Below are 17714 nucleotides of genomic sequence, written 5' to 3'. Positions count from 1 at the left end.
ATTACTGCAGTGGCATAACTTTCTAAGCAATAAATAGTATTTTTGTTTGAATAAACAAACAGTGATAATCAAAGCAAACAGATGCATTAGTGTCAAATTTACCAGGCTTCAAACATTTCTTCAAAAAAGCATTGGCACTCATCAAAATGGTTCTCATAGCAACGATCACACACAGCCACTACACATTTGTCTACTGGACAGTTTTACCTCGAGATCCTAGTAAATTGTTCTAATTCCAAATTCTATGGAACAGACAATCTTTGGTCATCATCATCATTTTCACATGTTGAAGGGAGTTGGAGGGAGGCACTTTGACGTCAGCAAATAAGCACATAAAGATACTTTTAATCATGTGTTTCATACATTGATGATGGCCATAATGTGGTCTTGACACAAAAAAAGAAAACAGAAATGGGATATTGTGTTCATTAGCCAGGAGAGATATTATGATGTACTCAAAGACACACTGAGTATACCAAACATATCAGAACATCCTTAATTTGTCGGGGTATGGACTCTACAAGGTGTCCAAAGTGTTCCACAGGGATGCTGGCCCATGTTGACTCCAACGCTTCAAACAGCTGTATCAAGTTGGCTGGATGTCCTTTGGGTGGTGGAATATTCTTGATTCACACAGGAAACTGTTGACTGTGAAAAACCCAGCAGCGTTGCAGTTCTTGCCACAAACCGGTGCACCTGACACCTACCACCCCATACCCCGTTCAAAGGAAGGCACTTACATGTTTGTGTCTTGCCCATTCAACCTCTGAATTGTCTCAAGGCATAAAAATCAGTCTCCTCCCCTTCCTCTACACTGATTGAAGTGGATTTAACAAATAACATCACACCTGGTCCGTCTGTGATGGAAAGAGCTGATGTTCTTAATGTTTGTATATTCAAGATGAAGAAAATGCAATGACAAACAAATAAAACAACTGAACACATACTGTCATTTATTTTGGATCAGTTATTTACTGTGGCCAAAGTATAAAATAACTGCTTGAATTAATTGGCTAACTTCGTCTACAATGTTTCCATAAACTACATATAAATTACTGGTATAATGCAACTTTCTATTTCTTCAAATGTATCCATTTGATAGCTACATTCCTCACACGCTCACAAAAAATATAGATATTTTAGATATTTAAAAATGTCGTTTAGGATGGAATAAAGTTTAGACGTCGTTAGTGTTTTAGGTTTGGAAAGTGACGAAATCATCGCCTTCCACGCGCCCCTTTAAATGAGATCTGCGCGTGCCTCCAGCTGAACTCAGCCGTTGAATTTCAACTCAAAAACCGTTGGCTGTCTTTTTCACCTCCAGGTACCGTGCTATTAGCTAACGTAAGCAAATAATTCACAATTAGCTAGATATTAATTCGCGTAATATATTAGGGAAATATATTTAGTTTTCTTGTAAATGTGGCCAGTCTCCGACCGCAACATTTATTTTTCTAGTAACGTTAGCTAGTTAACGTTAGCTAACGTCAGCCAGCATAGCTGACATTAGCGACAGTAACGTTAGCGAGCTAAAATTAGCTAGATGTTTTCTGTTTTGACGAAATTTCAGTTTGCTAACTAAGGTTTTATGAATAAAAAATTGCCAAAGCCCCCTGCTTGCTACTTTACTAAATGTCAATAGCGTATTGTTGTCAATTAGCTACTATAGCTAGCTAACATTAACGTTACCATTTCGTTTTCAGGATGGAGAGAGGATTCAATTTCAAGCTGTTGGTGCCTCCTAGAGTCAACCCAATCCCAGGGCAGGTTTCTACCGTCAAACCACAGGAAATAGTGGAGGATGGGGGATGTTTCATGCAAACTTTGCAGCAGGTACCTCAGCTTTATGTTTTGTTTGAAATACAATTGTTTGGTATTTTGTCAATATGAATGACTTTACACTGATGTGCTACTTCAATTCTTAGGGTTATAATAAATGTTTGGACAAAGAATCAAACATACCTTTTCCCTCCATGAATATGGTTGTGCCAACAAAGCCCACCAGATCAGGTATTTTATTACCATATGCATTATACTTGTACAAATTCATATGGAACTTTAATTTCAGAAATCACTTTTTTTTTTTACATTTAGGGCTGGTTTGTCAAACTCCATTGAAGGTGTTTTTTAGTCAAGGAAATAGGGATAGGCTAAACCGGGTCCTAGAGTTTTGTGCAAAATGTATATATTCTGAATCATGAGTTGCACATGCATCTCGAGTTAGAATTATTTTCTCATAGATTTTCTCTCCCCCAAAAGATGTATTCAAGATGAAAGTTGTGCCACCAATGGAAAATGAAGAAGTAAGTAAACATAGTTTGGTGTGAACACAGATGAATATAACAGTAAATGTGATGTGACTTGGAGCTGGTGGGACGTGGGGGAATAAAACTGCTATAGAGAGCAGAGGGGGATGTTTGCTTTGCCAAGCCCCTTGATTCCTAAAGTTTCCCTATACATTCACCTGTTTATATTACACCAATGAGTATCAACAAGAGTGGGTCTTTAGAAAACCACTTGGGATGTTCCAAACATTTATTTCTGAAAAGCCGCAATGGTCACATCAACTTTAGCACGCCACAATATTAGAGATTGACCGATTATGATTTTTCAACGGCGGTTCCGATTATTGGAGGACAAAAAAAGCTGATACCGATTAATAGGCTGATTTTTTAAATATATTTGTAATAATGACAATTACAACAATACTGAAGGAACACTTTTTAAAACTTAATATAATCAATTTAGCCTCAAAGTGTTGGAGAAGAAAGTAAAAGTGCAATATGTGCCATGTAAGAAAGTTAACGTTTAAGTTCCTTGCTCAGAACATGAGAACATATGAAAGCTGGTTGTTCCTTTTAACATGAGTCTTCAATATTCCCAGGTAAGAAGTTTTAGGTTGTAGTTATTATAGGAATTATAGGACTATTTCTCTATACCATTTGTATTTCATATACCTTTGGATGTTCTTATAGGCACTTTAGAATTGCCAGTGTAACAGAATAGCTTCCGCTCCTACCTGGGCTCAAACCAGGAACACAACGACAACAGCCACCCTCGAAGCAGCGTTACCCATGCAGAGCAAGGGGAACAACTACTTCAAGTCTCAGAGCGAGTGACGTTTGTAACGCTATTAGCGCACACCCCGCTAACCATTTCACATCACATCGTTACACCAGCCTAATCTTGGGAGTAAAAAAAAAAAAAAAAAAAAATGTAACCTTTATTTTACTAGGCAAGTCAGTTAAGAACAAATTCTTATTTTCAATGACGGCCTAGGAACAGTGGGTTAACTGCCTGTTCAGGGGCAGAACGACGTTACAGCCTTTTCTAAAATGTTTTAAATAACGTTTTCCTCGTCAATCTCCACACGATATCGCATAATGACAAAGCGAAAACAGGTTTTTAGATTTTTTTGCAAATTTATTAAGAATTAAAAACTTAAATGCCATATTTACATAAGTATTCAGACCCTTTGCTATGAGACTCGAAATTGAGATCAGGTGCATCCTGTTTACATTGATCATCCTTGAGATGTTTCTACAACTTGATAGGACTCCACATGTGGTAAATTCAATTGATTGGACATGATTTGAAAAGGCACACACCTGTCTATATAAGGTCCCACAGTTGACAGTGCATGTCAGAACAAAAACCATACCATGAGGTCAAAGGAATTGTCCATAGAGCTCCGAGACAGGATTGTGTCGAGGCACAGATCTGGGGAAGGGACCAAAACATTTCTGCAGCATTGAAGGTCCCCAAGAACACAGTTGCCTCCATCATTCTTAAATGGAAGACATTTGGAACACCCAAGACTCTTCCCAGAGCTGGGTGCCCGACCAAACTGAGCAATCGGGGGAGAAGGGCATTGATCAGGGAGGTGACCAAGAACCCGATGGTCACTATAACAGAGCTCTAGAGTTCCTCTGTGTTGATAGGAGAACCTTCCAGAAGGACAACCATATCTGCAGCACTCCAACGATCAGGCCTTTATGGTAGAGTGGCCAGACGGAAGCCACTCCTCAGTAAAAGGCACATGACGGCCCACTTGGGAGTTTTCCAAAATGCGCCTGAAGAACTTTCAGACCTTGAGAAACAAGATTATCTGGTCTGATGAAGCCAAGATTTAACTTTTTGACCTGAATGCCAAGCATCATGTCTGGAGGGAACCTGGCACCATCCCTACGGTGAAGCATGGTGGTTGCAGCATCATGCTGTGGGGATGTTTTTCAGGGGCAGGGACTGGGAGACTAGTCAGGATCAAGGGAAAGATGTACAGAGAGATCCATGATGAAAACCTGCTCCAGAGCGCTCAGGACCTCAGACTGGGGCGAAGGTTCACCTTCCAACAGGACAATAACCCTAAACACACGGCCAAGACAACTCAGGAGTGGCTTTGGGACAAGTCTCTGAATGTCCTTGAGTGGCCCAGCCAGAGCGCAGACTTGAACCCATTCAAACATTTCTGGAGAGACCTGAAAATACCTGTGCAGCGACGCTCCCCATCCAACCTGACCGATCTTGAGATTATCTGCAGAGGAGAATTGGAGAAACTCCCCAAATACAGGTGTGCCAAGCTTGTAGAGTCATACCCACAAAGACTCTAAGCAGTAATCATTGCCAAAGATGCTTCAACAAAGTAAAGGGTCTGAATACTTGTGTACAGATTTTTATTTTTATAAATTTGCAAACATTTCTACAAACCTGTTTTTGCTTTGTCATTATGGGGTATCGTGTGTAGATAGATGAGGGAATAAGAATAAAAATACATTTTAGAATAAGGCTGTAATGTAACAAAATGTGGGAAAAGCCAAGGGCTCTGAATACTATCTGAATGCACTGGAAGCCTAGATCAGAGGTATTCGAAGTCAGAGTCATGGGGGAATTGGAGTAGGGTCCCCCCAATTAAAATAATAATAATAATTTTGGGAGGAACAAAAAATGAAGAGTACAAATTATTGTATGGGACAACATATAAACGTTTTTGGGAAAGATACATTGATAAGATATATGAACATTTCATGAATTTAAGGTTGTTTGTTGATGTAAACATTAAAATTGACTGAGCAGCATTATTTCCGGTCCTTGAGTTTTTTGTCACCGGTTATTTGGAAAAATCAAGATTTGGTGTGGTGTGTCGAATTTCGGAAGGGGAGGGGACATTTGGCCCATAGACTTACCCGTAACTTGCAAAGAGAGAGGGTAGAGCTCCTCGTTCTCTCTTCTCTTAACACGTCTTTAACCAGAACTTAATCGAGCATCTGATCAATTACGCAAGACTTTAGTTCTGGGTTAACCGAGATTGGTCGCATGTGAGCAAATTAGCCTTTATCTCAATTTAGCCTTTATCTCAATTCTCAGGAGCATTAGTTTTACATAATAGGCTGTGATTCAGAGGAGACTGGAGGAAATAGCTATAGGAGGACGGGCTCATTGTAAAGACTGGAATGGAATAAATGGAATGTATCAAACATATGGAAACCACATGTTTGACGCCGTTCCATTGATTCCATTCCAGCCATTACAATGAGCCTGTCCTCCTATAGCTCATCCCACCAACCTCCGCTGATGTGATTATGCATAGATTATGCTGTAGAGTTCTGACATGTGTTTTCTAAATCTTCTTAGACCAATTGCAAACCCAGTCAGCTGTATTCAAAACTGTTTGAAGAAGTTCAGAAAGTAAAGTATTGGAAAGTCAAAGTGGACTCAGAGGCTGTGCAAAAAGACAGGAAGCTGCAAGAAAACAAAAGAACAATTGAAACACAACGTAAAGCCATTCAGGAATTGCAGGTATGTACCAGTAAATGTACAGGTATAGGCCTATATTGAAAAGACAGAGTAAAAATGCTAAAGTCCTTTAAAAAAAAGTATTATTATTATATATCCTATTTTTCCTTTCCTTTATGTTTTAGTTCGGAAATGAAAGCCTCAGCATAAAACTAGAGGATCAGATCAGTGAGAATGATGATCTGCAGAACAAGTATGTATTTGATTATAACATGATACTGCCACTATAGATTTTATCATCATCATTTTTTTCTGTAATGTTTATTTTTCCAACAGAAACAATGCAACACGGAACCTATGTAATATACTAAAGGATACGTTTGAAAGATCAGCTGAGAAAATCCATCTATGTGAGTAAAACATGCCGACTACTCAGCCTAAGTGTACATGCTAGTTGGCTGAATGCGAAATGATGACATTGTGTGGTCTACATTGTCCTCAAACCAACCTATGTTCTCTTAGTTGAATCTGAAAGAGAGGAAACCCATCACTTGTTCATGGAAAACAGTGAAACTATTCAGGTGAATATTAGAATTTTCTGTTCTTTTGATTAAAATAACATACATGTATGGCGTCAGTTATATGATGCTAGTGAAGAATAATATTTGTTAAAACATTTTTATTAATTGTTATAGAGGATGAATGCTGCCTTTGAAAGCCTACGTATTCAAGCAGAAACTGACCGCCTTGAAATGCTGAAAGGTGTATATACTTGAAATATATCATCATCAATGCACTTGTATTGTGTTGTTGTGAACATAACACTCGGCACTTTACACAGTATATAAAAAGAGAACAATAACTCCAATGATGTGAATATTTTACAGTTAAAGAGGATTTGGAAGAATTTGCCGTTTTAAAGGAGAAGTTTGAGAAAGAATTCAGTATGAAAGAAGAAGAGGTTGGTCTGACTGAACATGAGTAGAGTAATGGACACCCTCTCTGAGTGGTTTTTAAAACACATTTTCGGTAACCTATTGTTGTCACAAACAATATGAACAGTATTTGGCGTTGTGTATGTAGACTATGGAAACTGGAAATGTCTCTTACAGGTTGTGATACTTCAGATGAAAATGAAGGACAAAGAAAAAGAACTTCAGGCAATCCTGCTCAACCTCCATGAAACCCGAGAGAGTTGCAAACGGTTACAACAGGCAGCACGTAAGATGGACACTTTTTGTTCATTGATTAGGCCTAGGTCTTAAGCCCTATTTGGACAGGACTAGTATTACTAGAGACGTTGATTATGTAATTACCCCAGCATGTGCATTATTCCAGAGGATGATTTGCGTAGGATGTTTTTCCAAACAGCCTCCTATAATTCATTTATTTTCTTCATTCAAGGTGTGAAAATATTTAAAGGTCATGTCAAGATAGTAGGCTACATTGATAACTTGTGCTTGGCTGCCAACATTTACATTGAGGAAGTGTGATCAAAATCATTATTTTAGAGATCCACGGTAAAAGTTCCTCCTAATAAAAATGCCCCGCTTCCTGCTGATATGAGCTGCTGAACAGTAGACCTATTTGCACTTGAGATGCGTTTATGGATGAGAAAGTGAACTTGCCATGTCCAACAAAGTTAACCTCAGTGGATCGGGGATGCTCTGTGCTCTATTGATCTACTGCCTACTACATCAACAGCCAGGGTTTCTTTAAAGAGACAATCAGCAGTTGAAACACTAACAATGCCTTCTCCCGCCCCTGTTTTGGTAAAAATAAGCTTAGGGATGGGGTTGAAGAAGTGTAACCACTCTCAAATTCATAGACAGAACAATGGATGCTTAGTCTGGGCATCCATGATATCAACATTATAGTTGTAATCATGTTTTTAGGCTATGTAGTGTTTGTTTACATTTACATTATTTACAAACAGTAAAACAAGCTTATATTTTTGTTTTTGATCGGGTATGACAGTTGAACTAAGCTCATGAGGCATTTTTATATTCTTCAAGAATCAATGGCTACATATCAATAATTCACAAATCTCAAAATGGATGTAGCAAATGCAGATTGCCCCTTTTAATAAGCCTATAACTGCAATACTTTTTTATTGCGTATTTAGGCTTAATTAAACTGATGCATTTGACAATGTTCAACTTCAGTTCACTGGCACAAAAGTTATAAACAAAAGTATTCACTTTGAAAGTTGATAAAGGCAGTCATATGAAATATACACTGTATACAAAAGTATGTGGGCACCTTTACCCCTCCCCCGTTCACAAAGCGAGGTCCATACAGAAATGGTTTGTTGAGATCGGTGTGGAAGAACTTGACTGGCCTTCACACAGCCTTGACTTCAACCCCATCGAGCAACTTTGGGATGCATTGGAACGCCAAATGCGAGGCCTAATTACCCAACATCCGTGCCCAACCTCACTTACTCTTGTGGCTGAATGCAAGCCCCTGCAGCAATGTTCCAACCACTAGTAGAAAGTCTTCCCAGAAAAGTGGAGGCTTTTATAGCAGCAAAGGGTGGGATCAGCTACATATTAATGCCCATGATTTTGGAATGTGGTGTTTGACGTGCAGGTGTCCACATACTTTTGGTAATGTAGTGTATGTGCAGCACTTTGTTTTAAGCTTCAATTGATCAAATCAGTTCTATGTTTTCTTGCTTAAACTGCAAGCAATACTTATCAAACTAATGTCACGGAAAACACAGTGATGTCGATAAGAACGAGAGTCGTAATATCAGAGGACCTTGGTTATTCTGGCTTGAATTGTTACTCTCCTGCCATGGCAGATTCAGGACTAAAATTACGGATGTGGTGTTTAGTTCTTGTGCACAATTACATTACGCTCAGTAAAATGAATTCCATTGAAATAGGTCTTGGTGAACTTTTAATCCATTTCATGCATTTTACTGGAAGTGAAACTTCCTTACTCCTGTATAATATCATATTTTACGACAAGAACATTAACATCTTATTTCCTTTGACAGAACAACACCAGGAAGCCCTTCAACGTTCCAAACAAGAACAAGAATCTCTGTTAGAAAGTCTGCAAAGTGCAGAACAGCTCAATGAAGAATGTGAGGTTAGTATGTTGTTTTGTACTCCAATATGTTATTAAAAAGTATATTTAAAACGCAAGTTATGCAGTTCATCATGTATAATCCAAGGAGGCATATGTTTGTCATTTTACATTCTAAGTTATATATCTTCATGTGGCTGTGGACAGTACATAATGGGACAATGGAAAATGTGCATTGTTACTGTAAATCTCTATAGGAAAGTAGAAAAGCTATTGCTACAGCATTAGAGAGCAACAAAGAGGAGAATGCAAAGGTTATTGCCAAGAAAGACTCAAGCTTGGAAGAGCTCAACAAAATAAAAGATCAACAAGCAGACAAGCTTGTACAGATTCAGGCCACAGCCCAGGAATTTCAGACATCATTAACAGTTGAGATACAGAGGTGGGAAATGAATAAAGTTACTATTTTGTCCCCTGTTTGGTGAACCCCAAAATGGTAATCAAGATTCTTATATTACTTTGAATGTTAACTTGTTTCTCAGGGCAAAAGAACTTGAACTGAAGCTTACGGCAGTCACAGAGGAACTTGACAGGAAAAACCTTGAATTAGGTAAAGTATTGCTCGGCTTTGCCTCGTACTTGTGACTGTGCTAAAAAAAAAAGGTGTATCACACACCCTTTCGTGTTACAATTGCATTATTATTTTTGTTTTTAGCTTGTATGCAACCAGAGATGAAATATAAGTTGTTTTCTAGGAGAGATCAAAGAACAGAAAGAAAAGAAAGACAGCCAGCTACAAATCCTTGAAGATGAATTGGTAAAGATTATATGTTTTGTGAACTCAAATTGGCACTTCCCTCATAACTGTCATGTCTAGTCCATGGTGAGGTTAATGAAAGAGCAATTATTTTACTCTTACCTTTTAGGATGTCAAAAATAAATCCATACAGTCACTAGAGGAAGCAATTAAAGTTGTGGAGACCAGAACATCAGAACTCACCACAGAGCTTGAGGGGAAACATGCTGAAATTCACCAAGTTAAGGTGAGATGATGTTCAGATGATTGTTGTGGAGATACATTTATAGCGCTACTTATTCAGAAGGATATTGTTTGCATAAATCTTATTATCTTTTAAGATTGGAATATGTTGTACCCTTCTAGAATAAAGTGGAAATCATGTCTGTTGAAAACATTTTACTGGAAAAGGCTCTTGGAAATGCTGAAACGATGCAAAACGACTTGAAAGAAAAAGCCAATATGACTGAGGTTTCATTCTATTAATTATATTATCCTTGCACAATATTGGCAATGCATATTTGTGTTTACATTTTTTGTTTGACACCTGTATGTACATAGATGAGTCCAGGAAAGAAATTGTTAATGTTGTATCCCACAGAGGAAAATAAAAGAGATTGAGGGGCAGTTATCTGCTGCAATGAGAAGAGATGAAAAATCCATCAAGGAAAAAGAGAATCTAAAGACAGACATTGTACAGCATGAGTGAGTCCTTGGATGTTCAAGTATAAAGTATTCAATAACCTGAGGGATAGTTTTCCTCCATGTCTCTGTAAATGCTGAATGTGAATTATTCTCCAGGGTGAAGTATAAGGAGCTATTAGCAAGTTTCAATCAGCTGCAGCTTGAGAAGAAGACTATTCTGGAGCAGATTCAGAATGAATCCTCAGAGGCAAACATTCTGGTAGCACAACTTAAGGTCTGTATGAATTGAACATGTGATGCTGTCTGTATAGAATAATAAAGAATAATTGAGCAGTTTGCTGATAATTCATGGTCTTGTGTTGTAATGGGAATATTCTTGTCATTCAGGAGAGTGAGGCAAAAGAGATGAAGATGAAGAAGGAAATTGAAAGACTCCAGGAAGAAAACCACCAATTACGGTCAGTTAGAGTTAATTGTTTATAAATCTTTAGTAATTATAGTCATTATACAATGCTGCATGCAGCAACATTAGTTTTTTTTTCTTCAAAATCATTCACCTTTTTCCTGTAGAGAGGAATTGAAATCCTTAAATGCCAAAGTTGAAGAGCAAGGCCAAGACACTGAGAATCTGCAGAATAAACTTGAAGAAAGTGTAAGCAAATAAACTGTCTATGAGGTTGGAATAATATTGTGAAATTGTGAAAATTATGATAATGCCCCTTTAGTGTAAAAGCAGTTTGAAATGACCGCCTGAAATTTCTGCATGTTTTGTTGGAATGGAGTTTTGGCCTGCCTGATGTCATCACCATGTGGTAAATTAGTTACTAGACCAATAAGAAAGAGTGTTCCAAACCTCTCTGCCAATAACAGCTAGTTTTCAGTTTCCCCCTCCCTACTCAAACCACTCCCAGATAGTCCTAGCAAAATTCTTGCTTGAGAAATTGCTATTTGCTAAGAAGTTATTTTTGTTTATTTTTTTAACCATTTTATTTTAAAACAATCACAGTAAGGTGCTTAATTGTTACCCAGAAAATATTTGATATTGAGATAAAATGTCTGTATAGGAACTTTCAACATGATGTCAGTTTAACACTGTTTTTCAAAAATATTATATGGCCGAGTAAATGTCCAAATCTAAATGCACGTCTGTTTTATACTATATTCACACTGATGAGTGATAGTAAATAAAGTTCACTATTTTCTGTTTGACTTCATGTCTGTAGTGTGGAGATCTGCAGGCTGAGCTCTCAAAGAAAGATAAACAAATGAAAGCAGTGGAGTCAAAGGTGATTATCAAAGTCATGTCTACACTTGGATTATTTTGTCTTTAATTATCTTATCAAACACTTTGCTTTTTCTCTCTAGCTGTCCAACCTGAAGATAAAATTAGAGAGTAAAACTAAAATCCAGGACGAATACCAAAAAGAGGTTTGTGTTGACTAAAAAATAGATTATAAAATGTCAAATGAATTATACAATAATATAAACTGTTCCGCTTTCTACAACCTGTTTTTCATTTACTTGTTTGTTCTCAGAACAAAACGTTGAAGAAACAAATTGCAATTGAGACAGCAAAATCCAGTGAACTTGAAAATGAGGTACCGCATGGCTTTAAATGGTCATTTACAAGTGCAAAATTGTAGTTCAGTTGTGATGCAACTTGGTTTTTCATCCATCACAGATAAACAAATTGAAAGAGGAGTCCGAAAATGTTCAACGATCAAATGAAGAGGAATGTAAAAATCTGCTTGATGACCTTGAAACCAAAGCAACATCTGAGGCAGAGCTTCAGAAAAAGGTGCTTATTGGAAGTTAATAATATGGTACATTCTGGTAGATGTGGCAACATACTTGCTGCACATATTGATCCCTGCAGGTGAAAAAGCTACATCTTACAGCAACAGATGCCGTCAAGAGTAAGGAAGATACTGAAATCAAATGTCAGAACAAGATAGCAGACATGGTTGCCTTGATGGAAAAGCACAAGGTAAAGTTATCTTTAGGTCAATATCCACAGATTACACCAACACCGCTGCCATCTTACATGTTGTTTGAAATGTTATCCATGTGTGTTTGTTAACATTTAGTTCTCTGTTGGTATCAGAACCAGTATGACAAAATGGTTGACGAGAAAGATGCAGAGCTTGATGAGAAGAAGAGGAAAGACATGGAGGCAACTGCTAATAGAACATCACTGGTATGCTACAATATAGTAGAGGAATACACATGAGATTGGATTAACTGGGAGCATTTCAGTAGTGTTATACCTCTACTTCTTGGATATTTTTCTGATTTTTCCTCAGGAATTGGTGCTGTCACAGCAGAACATTGAGAATGACCGTTTGAAGGAACAACTAAAGAAAGAAATGAACGAGAGGGTAAGTGGTCATGTCCCATGCTGACAAAGCTGTGTCAAGTGACAAATGTTGTCTCTTTACTCAGTCATGATGTAATGTTGTGTTGTAGGAAAGCTTACTACAAGAGATTACAGCCCTGAAAAAAGAAAAGAAAATGAGCAGGCAACTGGAGACACAGGATGAACAGGTAGATATTCAGATATCAGAGCATTACAACAGTTTGCGTTGTTTCAAAATGTCTGACAAAAATTGTTATTTTACATTTTTTATATTTACAAATTAGCTGCCTGAGCCAAAGTCCAAAGAAGTTAGGTGTTCTGAAACCCCCAAAGTATACTCCTCCGCCAAGATGCCTATGTTCCGTTTGGCAAAGGACAGTCAGAGAAAGACAAAAACTCTGAAAGCCTCTGTAACCCCATCCCAAACCTCAGAGAAAATAGTTGTATTGACTCCAAACATTAATGTAAGTGATCATGAACTTCTTAAAAATGATTGTGTTCGGGTCAAACATTTTCTGAAATGTTTCTCCACTACATCCATGTGCAACATCACTGTATAATACCTTAGATGAACTGATAGTGTTGATGTGTCAAAGGAAATGGAAAACGAAGCCCCAAAAACTCCGTCTTGGAGCTCCATGACTAGAGTTGCAGCAACACCACGAATTAAGGTATTGGAATTGGTTGATTATTTTGTTTGTTGTATTCATAATGGATAAGTTAGGCTATTCAATAATAAATTATCTGTATGTTGTATGATCACCGTAGAATTGATTAGATGAACTGACATGGTACTGTATGTTTGATGCGTCAAAGGAAACCGAAGCTCTCAGAACTCCATCTTGGAGCTCCACCAATATAGTTAGTGCAACACCACGGATTAAGGTATTGGAGTATGTTGATAAACATAAAAAAAATCTAAGATTCATTAACTGTGTTTTCATTTATTGACTGAGCCATTCCCCCAGAGGATTCTCTCCATCCTATTTATTTGTGAGTGATTGAGTGATTTTCTCCACAGTCTTACAGAATCAGAACTCCTCCCTCCACTGGAAAGTCTGTGCCCTGGGGGATGAGCACCCTGGAGCTTGACCCCAAGTCTGACAGCTCAGAACATAATGATTTATTGGTAAATAATGCTTCAAGATCTAATGAACACACTGCTTGAACTTGGATAGACTTAAAACATTGGATTTGTTCAAACACAGGATTTATTATCATAACTTTATATGCAAGCTGTATGGTGCGCACATGCACATTTAATTGTGGAAATAATTTTGCTTTACATATCACTTCTTCTAACTTGGGTCTTTCTGGTTCGTATAATGGCAGAGCATTGCAGTTGCAACTGATCCATTCAAGAGCCGCCTGCAGTCAAGTGTCCCAGCAGCACAGAATCAGAAAGTGGACATATTCAGGAAGGTAGAATGAGCCAGCCTTACATTAACACCAAATACTTGACTTACTTGGCAGTACACCCTCTGTATTATGAAATAAGTTGTGAAATACCATATTGTATGGTATAGTCTATAAAAGAATGACAAAAGTAGTTCATGCTGTGATGTCCAGGTCAGTATTAGTCTGTAATGTTTCAGATCCAGAGCCCTGCCATTCAGAAATCACCTGGGAGTACTTTAAAGCTCGCTGCAATGAAAAGGATGCGGGATGCTGGTTGGACATCTGTCACTGGTGCTGAAAAGAAGAAGAAAAAAACAGTTGAAAAGATCTTTGCATAAAAAGCAAGTGCTGTGCTTTTCAAGATAGACCGTTTTCTGTGCGTCTGACGAATCTGAAAACGGTCTATGCTATTTTCATTACACCACTGCTCTCAAGTTCATTCATGTCTATAGTTGTCTGATGCTGGGAAAGCTGTTGACCGAAATAGGAATTTCAAATGCAAGTCAAACGAATTTGAAATGAACCAAGTATGTTATATTGTTTTGTTGTTACTGTTTAGCAACTTACTCACATTATTCATGGAAGAATATGTCAAATGCTTGTTATTTTGAGCAAACTTGCCTCCTTGGGCTCTATTCAACATGAATAAGTTCATGTTTTCATGAAATTTAATTTATTTGTTTGAAACATTGTTTTTGCCTGTGCGGTTTTTATGAACCTATACACTATATATACAAATGTATGTGGGCCCCCCTTCAAATGAGTGGATTTGGCTACCGCCGAGTGCTGAAGCGTGTAAAAATCGCCTGTCCTCGTTTGCAACACTCACTACCGAGTTTCAAACTGCCTCTGGAAGCAACTTCAGCACAATGAAATGGAAATGGAATTGGTTTCCATTGCCGAGCAGCCTCACACAAGCCTAAGATCACCAAACGCAATGCAGTCAGATGGACAAATCTGGGTTTGTGGATGCCAGGAGAATGCTACCTGCCTGAATGCATAGTTTGGTGGAGGAGGAATAATGGTTTGGGGCTGTTTTTCATGGTTCGGGCTTGGCCCCTTAGTTCCAATGAAGGGAAATCTTAATGCTACAGCATACAATGACATTCTAGACAAGTCTGTGCTTCCAACTTTGTGGCAACAGTTTGGGGAAGGCCCTTTCCACTTTCAGCAGGACAATGCCCCTGTGCACAAAGCGAGGTCCATACAGAAATTATTTGTCAAGATCGGTGTGGAAGAACATGATTGGCCTGCACAGAGCCCTGACCTCAACCCCATTGAACACCTTTGGGATAAATTGGAATGCTAACTGTGAGCCAGGCCTAATCGCCCAACATCAGTGTCTGACCTCACATGCTCTTGTGGCTGAATGGAAGTAAATCCCTGCAGCAATGTCCCAACATCTAGTGGAAAGACTTCCCAGAAGAGTGAAGGCTGTTATAGCAGCAAAAGGGGGACCAAATCCATATTAATGTCCATGATTTTATAATGAGATGTTCCATGAGCAGGTGTCATATTGCTATTTATATTGCTACCAAATAAAATGATGCTTCAATTTGTTAGTCATTTATTTGTATTTACTCAGATGGTAATATTCTCCCTCCGACTAATACACTCGTTTTAAACCTTTTAACGTGACTCCCTAATTAGGATCCCAGGGGAAACTATGACCAAAAGTAAGGTTCTTTACTACCCTATCACATAATTCAAACAGGCATGGTGTGTTTTTGAAATGTGTAGCCTACTGTTCTGACCTACAATTCACAATATTGCAACGTAATACGTCAAGTATATTCGTGACGTTGATTATAAAGTGAGTTACCTAAGGGGTGCTCAACAGGCAATGATGATCTTGTCACTGTCCCTATTTTTTATTGTACTTTTTAATCTAACTAGGTATGTCGGTTAAGAACATTTTATTTTTTATTTTGACGGCCGAAGAACCATGGGTTAACTTTTCCTAGGGGCAGAACGGGAGATGTTTTACCTTGTCAGCTCGAGGATTCGATCGAGAAACCTTTTGATTACTAGTCTAACGCTCTAAACACTAGACGACCTGCCGCCCCACTAGCCATATTGCCGCAATCAAGTACTAGTCGAAACTCGGAAATGTTCGACTTGCTAACTGGTTGTAGTTATTCACGTGCCGCGTTCAACAAATGAGCAAATCGACATTTTCGAGTTTCCTCGTTCCGACGAGCACGTGAACATAGCCCCTCTGCCCTTCCTCGCTCCACTCTCCCACCCCATGCTTATGCTCCAGCTGCTAGCGCCGCTGCCTGCTGGTGTCTGTAGCTGACTCCCCTCACTGGCACACATATTCAATGTACAGGTAGCTTAGACCATGACAGGCATCGCCGCTGCCTCCTTCTTCTCTAACATTTGTAGGTTCGGTGGTTGCGGACTCCACTTCGAATCGTTGGCCGAACTCATCGTGCACATTGAGGATAACCACATCGGTAAGCATTGAACGAACCAAACAGAAACAGTCACTGTGCTCATTCCACTTCTGCAATTGCCCTGGCTAGGGCTAGATCGAACCAGTTAGCTAACTATAGCTACTTCCTGCGTCTGACAGCGCTGTTGTTAGGTGTGGTATTGATGGGACGTTTGTCTTTATATTTTGTTTACTTACTGTCACGCTATCGCATTGCAATATATAGCTACAAACTGCACGATTCGGAAGCATCTCGCACTTCGGGAGCGCCAGTTGGTCAATGCATTCAACGTTTACGCACGGAACCGTGTTGAGCTATTGCTCACTCTAACATGGCATTTGCAGCCCTGTCTGTTTGCAGCACCAGGCCTAGGCAAGCTACGTTACAAACACTTGCTAGGTACTGCATCTAGCAGCGCAATGATAGAACGAACAGTGGTGAAAAAAATACTGATTTGTTATACTTAAGTAAACCAGACGGCACCATTTTCTTGTTTTATTTATTTATTTACAGCTAGCAAGGGGCACACTCCAAAACTCAGACGTAATTTACTAACGAATAGTGTGTTTAGGGAGTCCGCCAGATCAAAGGCAGTAGGGATGACCAAATATGTTATTTTGATAAGTGCGTCCATTTTTCTGTCCTGCTAAGCATTCAAAAAGTACTTTTAGGTGTCAGGGAAAATGTATGGAGTAAAAATGTAATTTTCTTTAGGAATGTAAGGAAGTAGAAGTTGTCACAAATATAAATAATAAAGTACAGATACCCCCAACATCTACTTAAGTAGCACTTTAAAGTATTTTTACTTGAGTACTTTACACCACTGAGAACGAACCATTGTTGACAACTTGAGTAGCTTTAAATAAACCTAATTGAAGATCAAGGTCCTTGGTAACTAGTTAGTTTGTTGACAATGACTGTTTTTACACTTCTAACGGTGCCTTCCTTGTTACTATGAGATTACAATGGCCATGGGGCTCAGATCACAGTGCAATTTAAGTTTAGTTACAATGTTATACTCATGCATTATAATTGCATTTAGAATGTGTGAGTCTCTCTCGCTCTCACACAAACTGCTAGAGTATGCAGCTGTGCAGCAGACAGTAGAGGAGTACAGAACAGTGGAGGTGAATGTTAGTCACCCTGGGAGACGTGTGGGCGTGAGTCTTGTGCTGCACAGAGTTACTGAATATTGATGAACCTGGATGTGGGTCACACCAAGCCCCCACCTCTTCTCACTCACACATGATGTTATCCATCAAGGGTCACAGTAACAGAAGATCCTCCCATATTGATTAAGCTTCTATCATTG

General features: G+C 38.7%; 1 protein-coding gene and 1 pseudogene across 4 annotated transcripts; both read left to right on the top strand.

Moving 5' to 3' along the window:
- Positions 1 to 1212: 1212 nt before the first annotated feature.
- sycp1 (synaptonemal complex protein 1) lies at positions 1213 to 15519 on the top strand. Of its 4 annotated transcripts, none has more exons than XM_052502201.1 (35): positions 1213 to 1324; positions 1704 to 1833; positions 1926 to 2010; positions 2260 to 2303; positions 5632 to 5796; positions 5919 to 5986; positions 6070 to 6143; positions 6256 to 6314; positions 6429 to 6495; positions 6621 to 6694; positions 6846 to 6954; positions 8738 to 8832; positions 9027 to 9211; positions 9312 to 9379; positions 9525 to 9586; positions 9696 to 9812; positions 9932 to 10036; positions 10167 to 10270; positions 10367 to 10484; positions 10598 to 10668; positions 10781 to 10862; positions 11434 to 11496; positions 11576 to 11638; positions 11746 to 11808; positions 11892 to 12008; positions 12087 to 12197; positions 12315 to 12407; positions 12514 to 12588; positions 12677 to 12754; positions 12851 to 13030; positions 13163 to 13237; positions 13383 to 13451; positions 13588 to 13695; positions 13899 to 13988; positions 14162 to 15519. In XM_052502201.1, the coding sequence occupies exons 2-35, from the start codon at positions 1705 to 1707 to the stop codon at positions 14300 to 14302; spliced, it is 3207 nt and encodes a 1068-aa protein (XP_052358161.1). In that variant the 5' UTR covers positions 1213 to 1324; position 1704; the 3' UTR covers positions 14303 to 15519. The 4 variants fall into 4 exon arrangements, with proteins under 4 accessions (XP_052358161.1, XP_052358164.1, XP_052358163.1 ...); XM_052502202.1 differs by having other exon boundaries at positions 1261 to 1344; XM_052502204.1 differs by lacking the exon at positions 9932 to 10036.
- A 256-nt stretch (positions 15520 to 15775) lies between these two features.
- LOC118374796 (juxtaposed with another zinc finger protein 1-like) overlaps positions 15776 to 17714 on the top strand; it is a 40066-nt pseudogene continuing 38127 nt past the window's right edge.

Source organism: Oncorhynchus keta, unplaced genomic scaffold (genome assembly GCF_023373465.1).
Source record: "Oncorhynchus keta strain PuntledgeMale-10-30-2019 unplaced genomic scaffold, Oket_V2 Un_contig_15275_pilon_pilon, whole genome shotgun sequence".
In the NCBI taxonomy this organism is placed as follows: domain Eukaryota; kingdom Metazoa; phylum Chordata; class Actinopteri; order Salmoniformes; family Salmonidae; genus Oncorhynchus; species Oncorhynchus keta.
This window is presented reverse-complemented; position numbering and strand designations above follow the sequence as displayed.

What these genes read in the sequence shown, in the direction of transcription:
- sycp1 (XM_052502201.1), top strand. Translation starts at nt 1,705, where the DNA reads ATGGAGAGAGGATTCAATTTCAAGCTGTTGGTGCCTCCTAGAGTCAAC. An exon ending in CTGAAATTCACCAAGTTAAG is followed by an intron (nt 9,813 to 9,931) that starts GTGAGATGATGT and finishes GTACCCTTCTAG; the next exon opens with AATAAAGTGGAAATCATGTC. An exon ending in TATTGACTCCAAACATTAAT is followed by an intron (nt 13,031 to 13,162) that starts GTAAGTGATCAT and finishes GATGTGTCAAAG; the next exon opens with GAAATGGAAAACGAAGCCCC.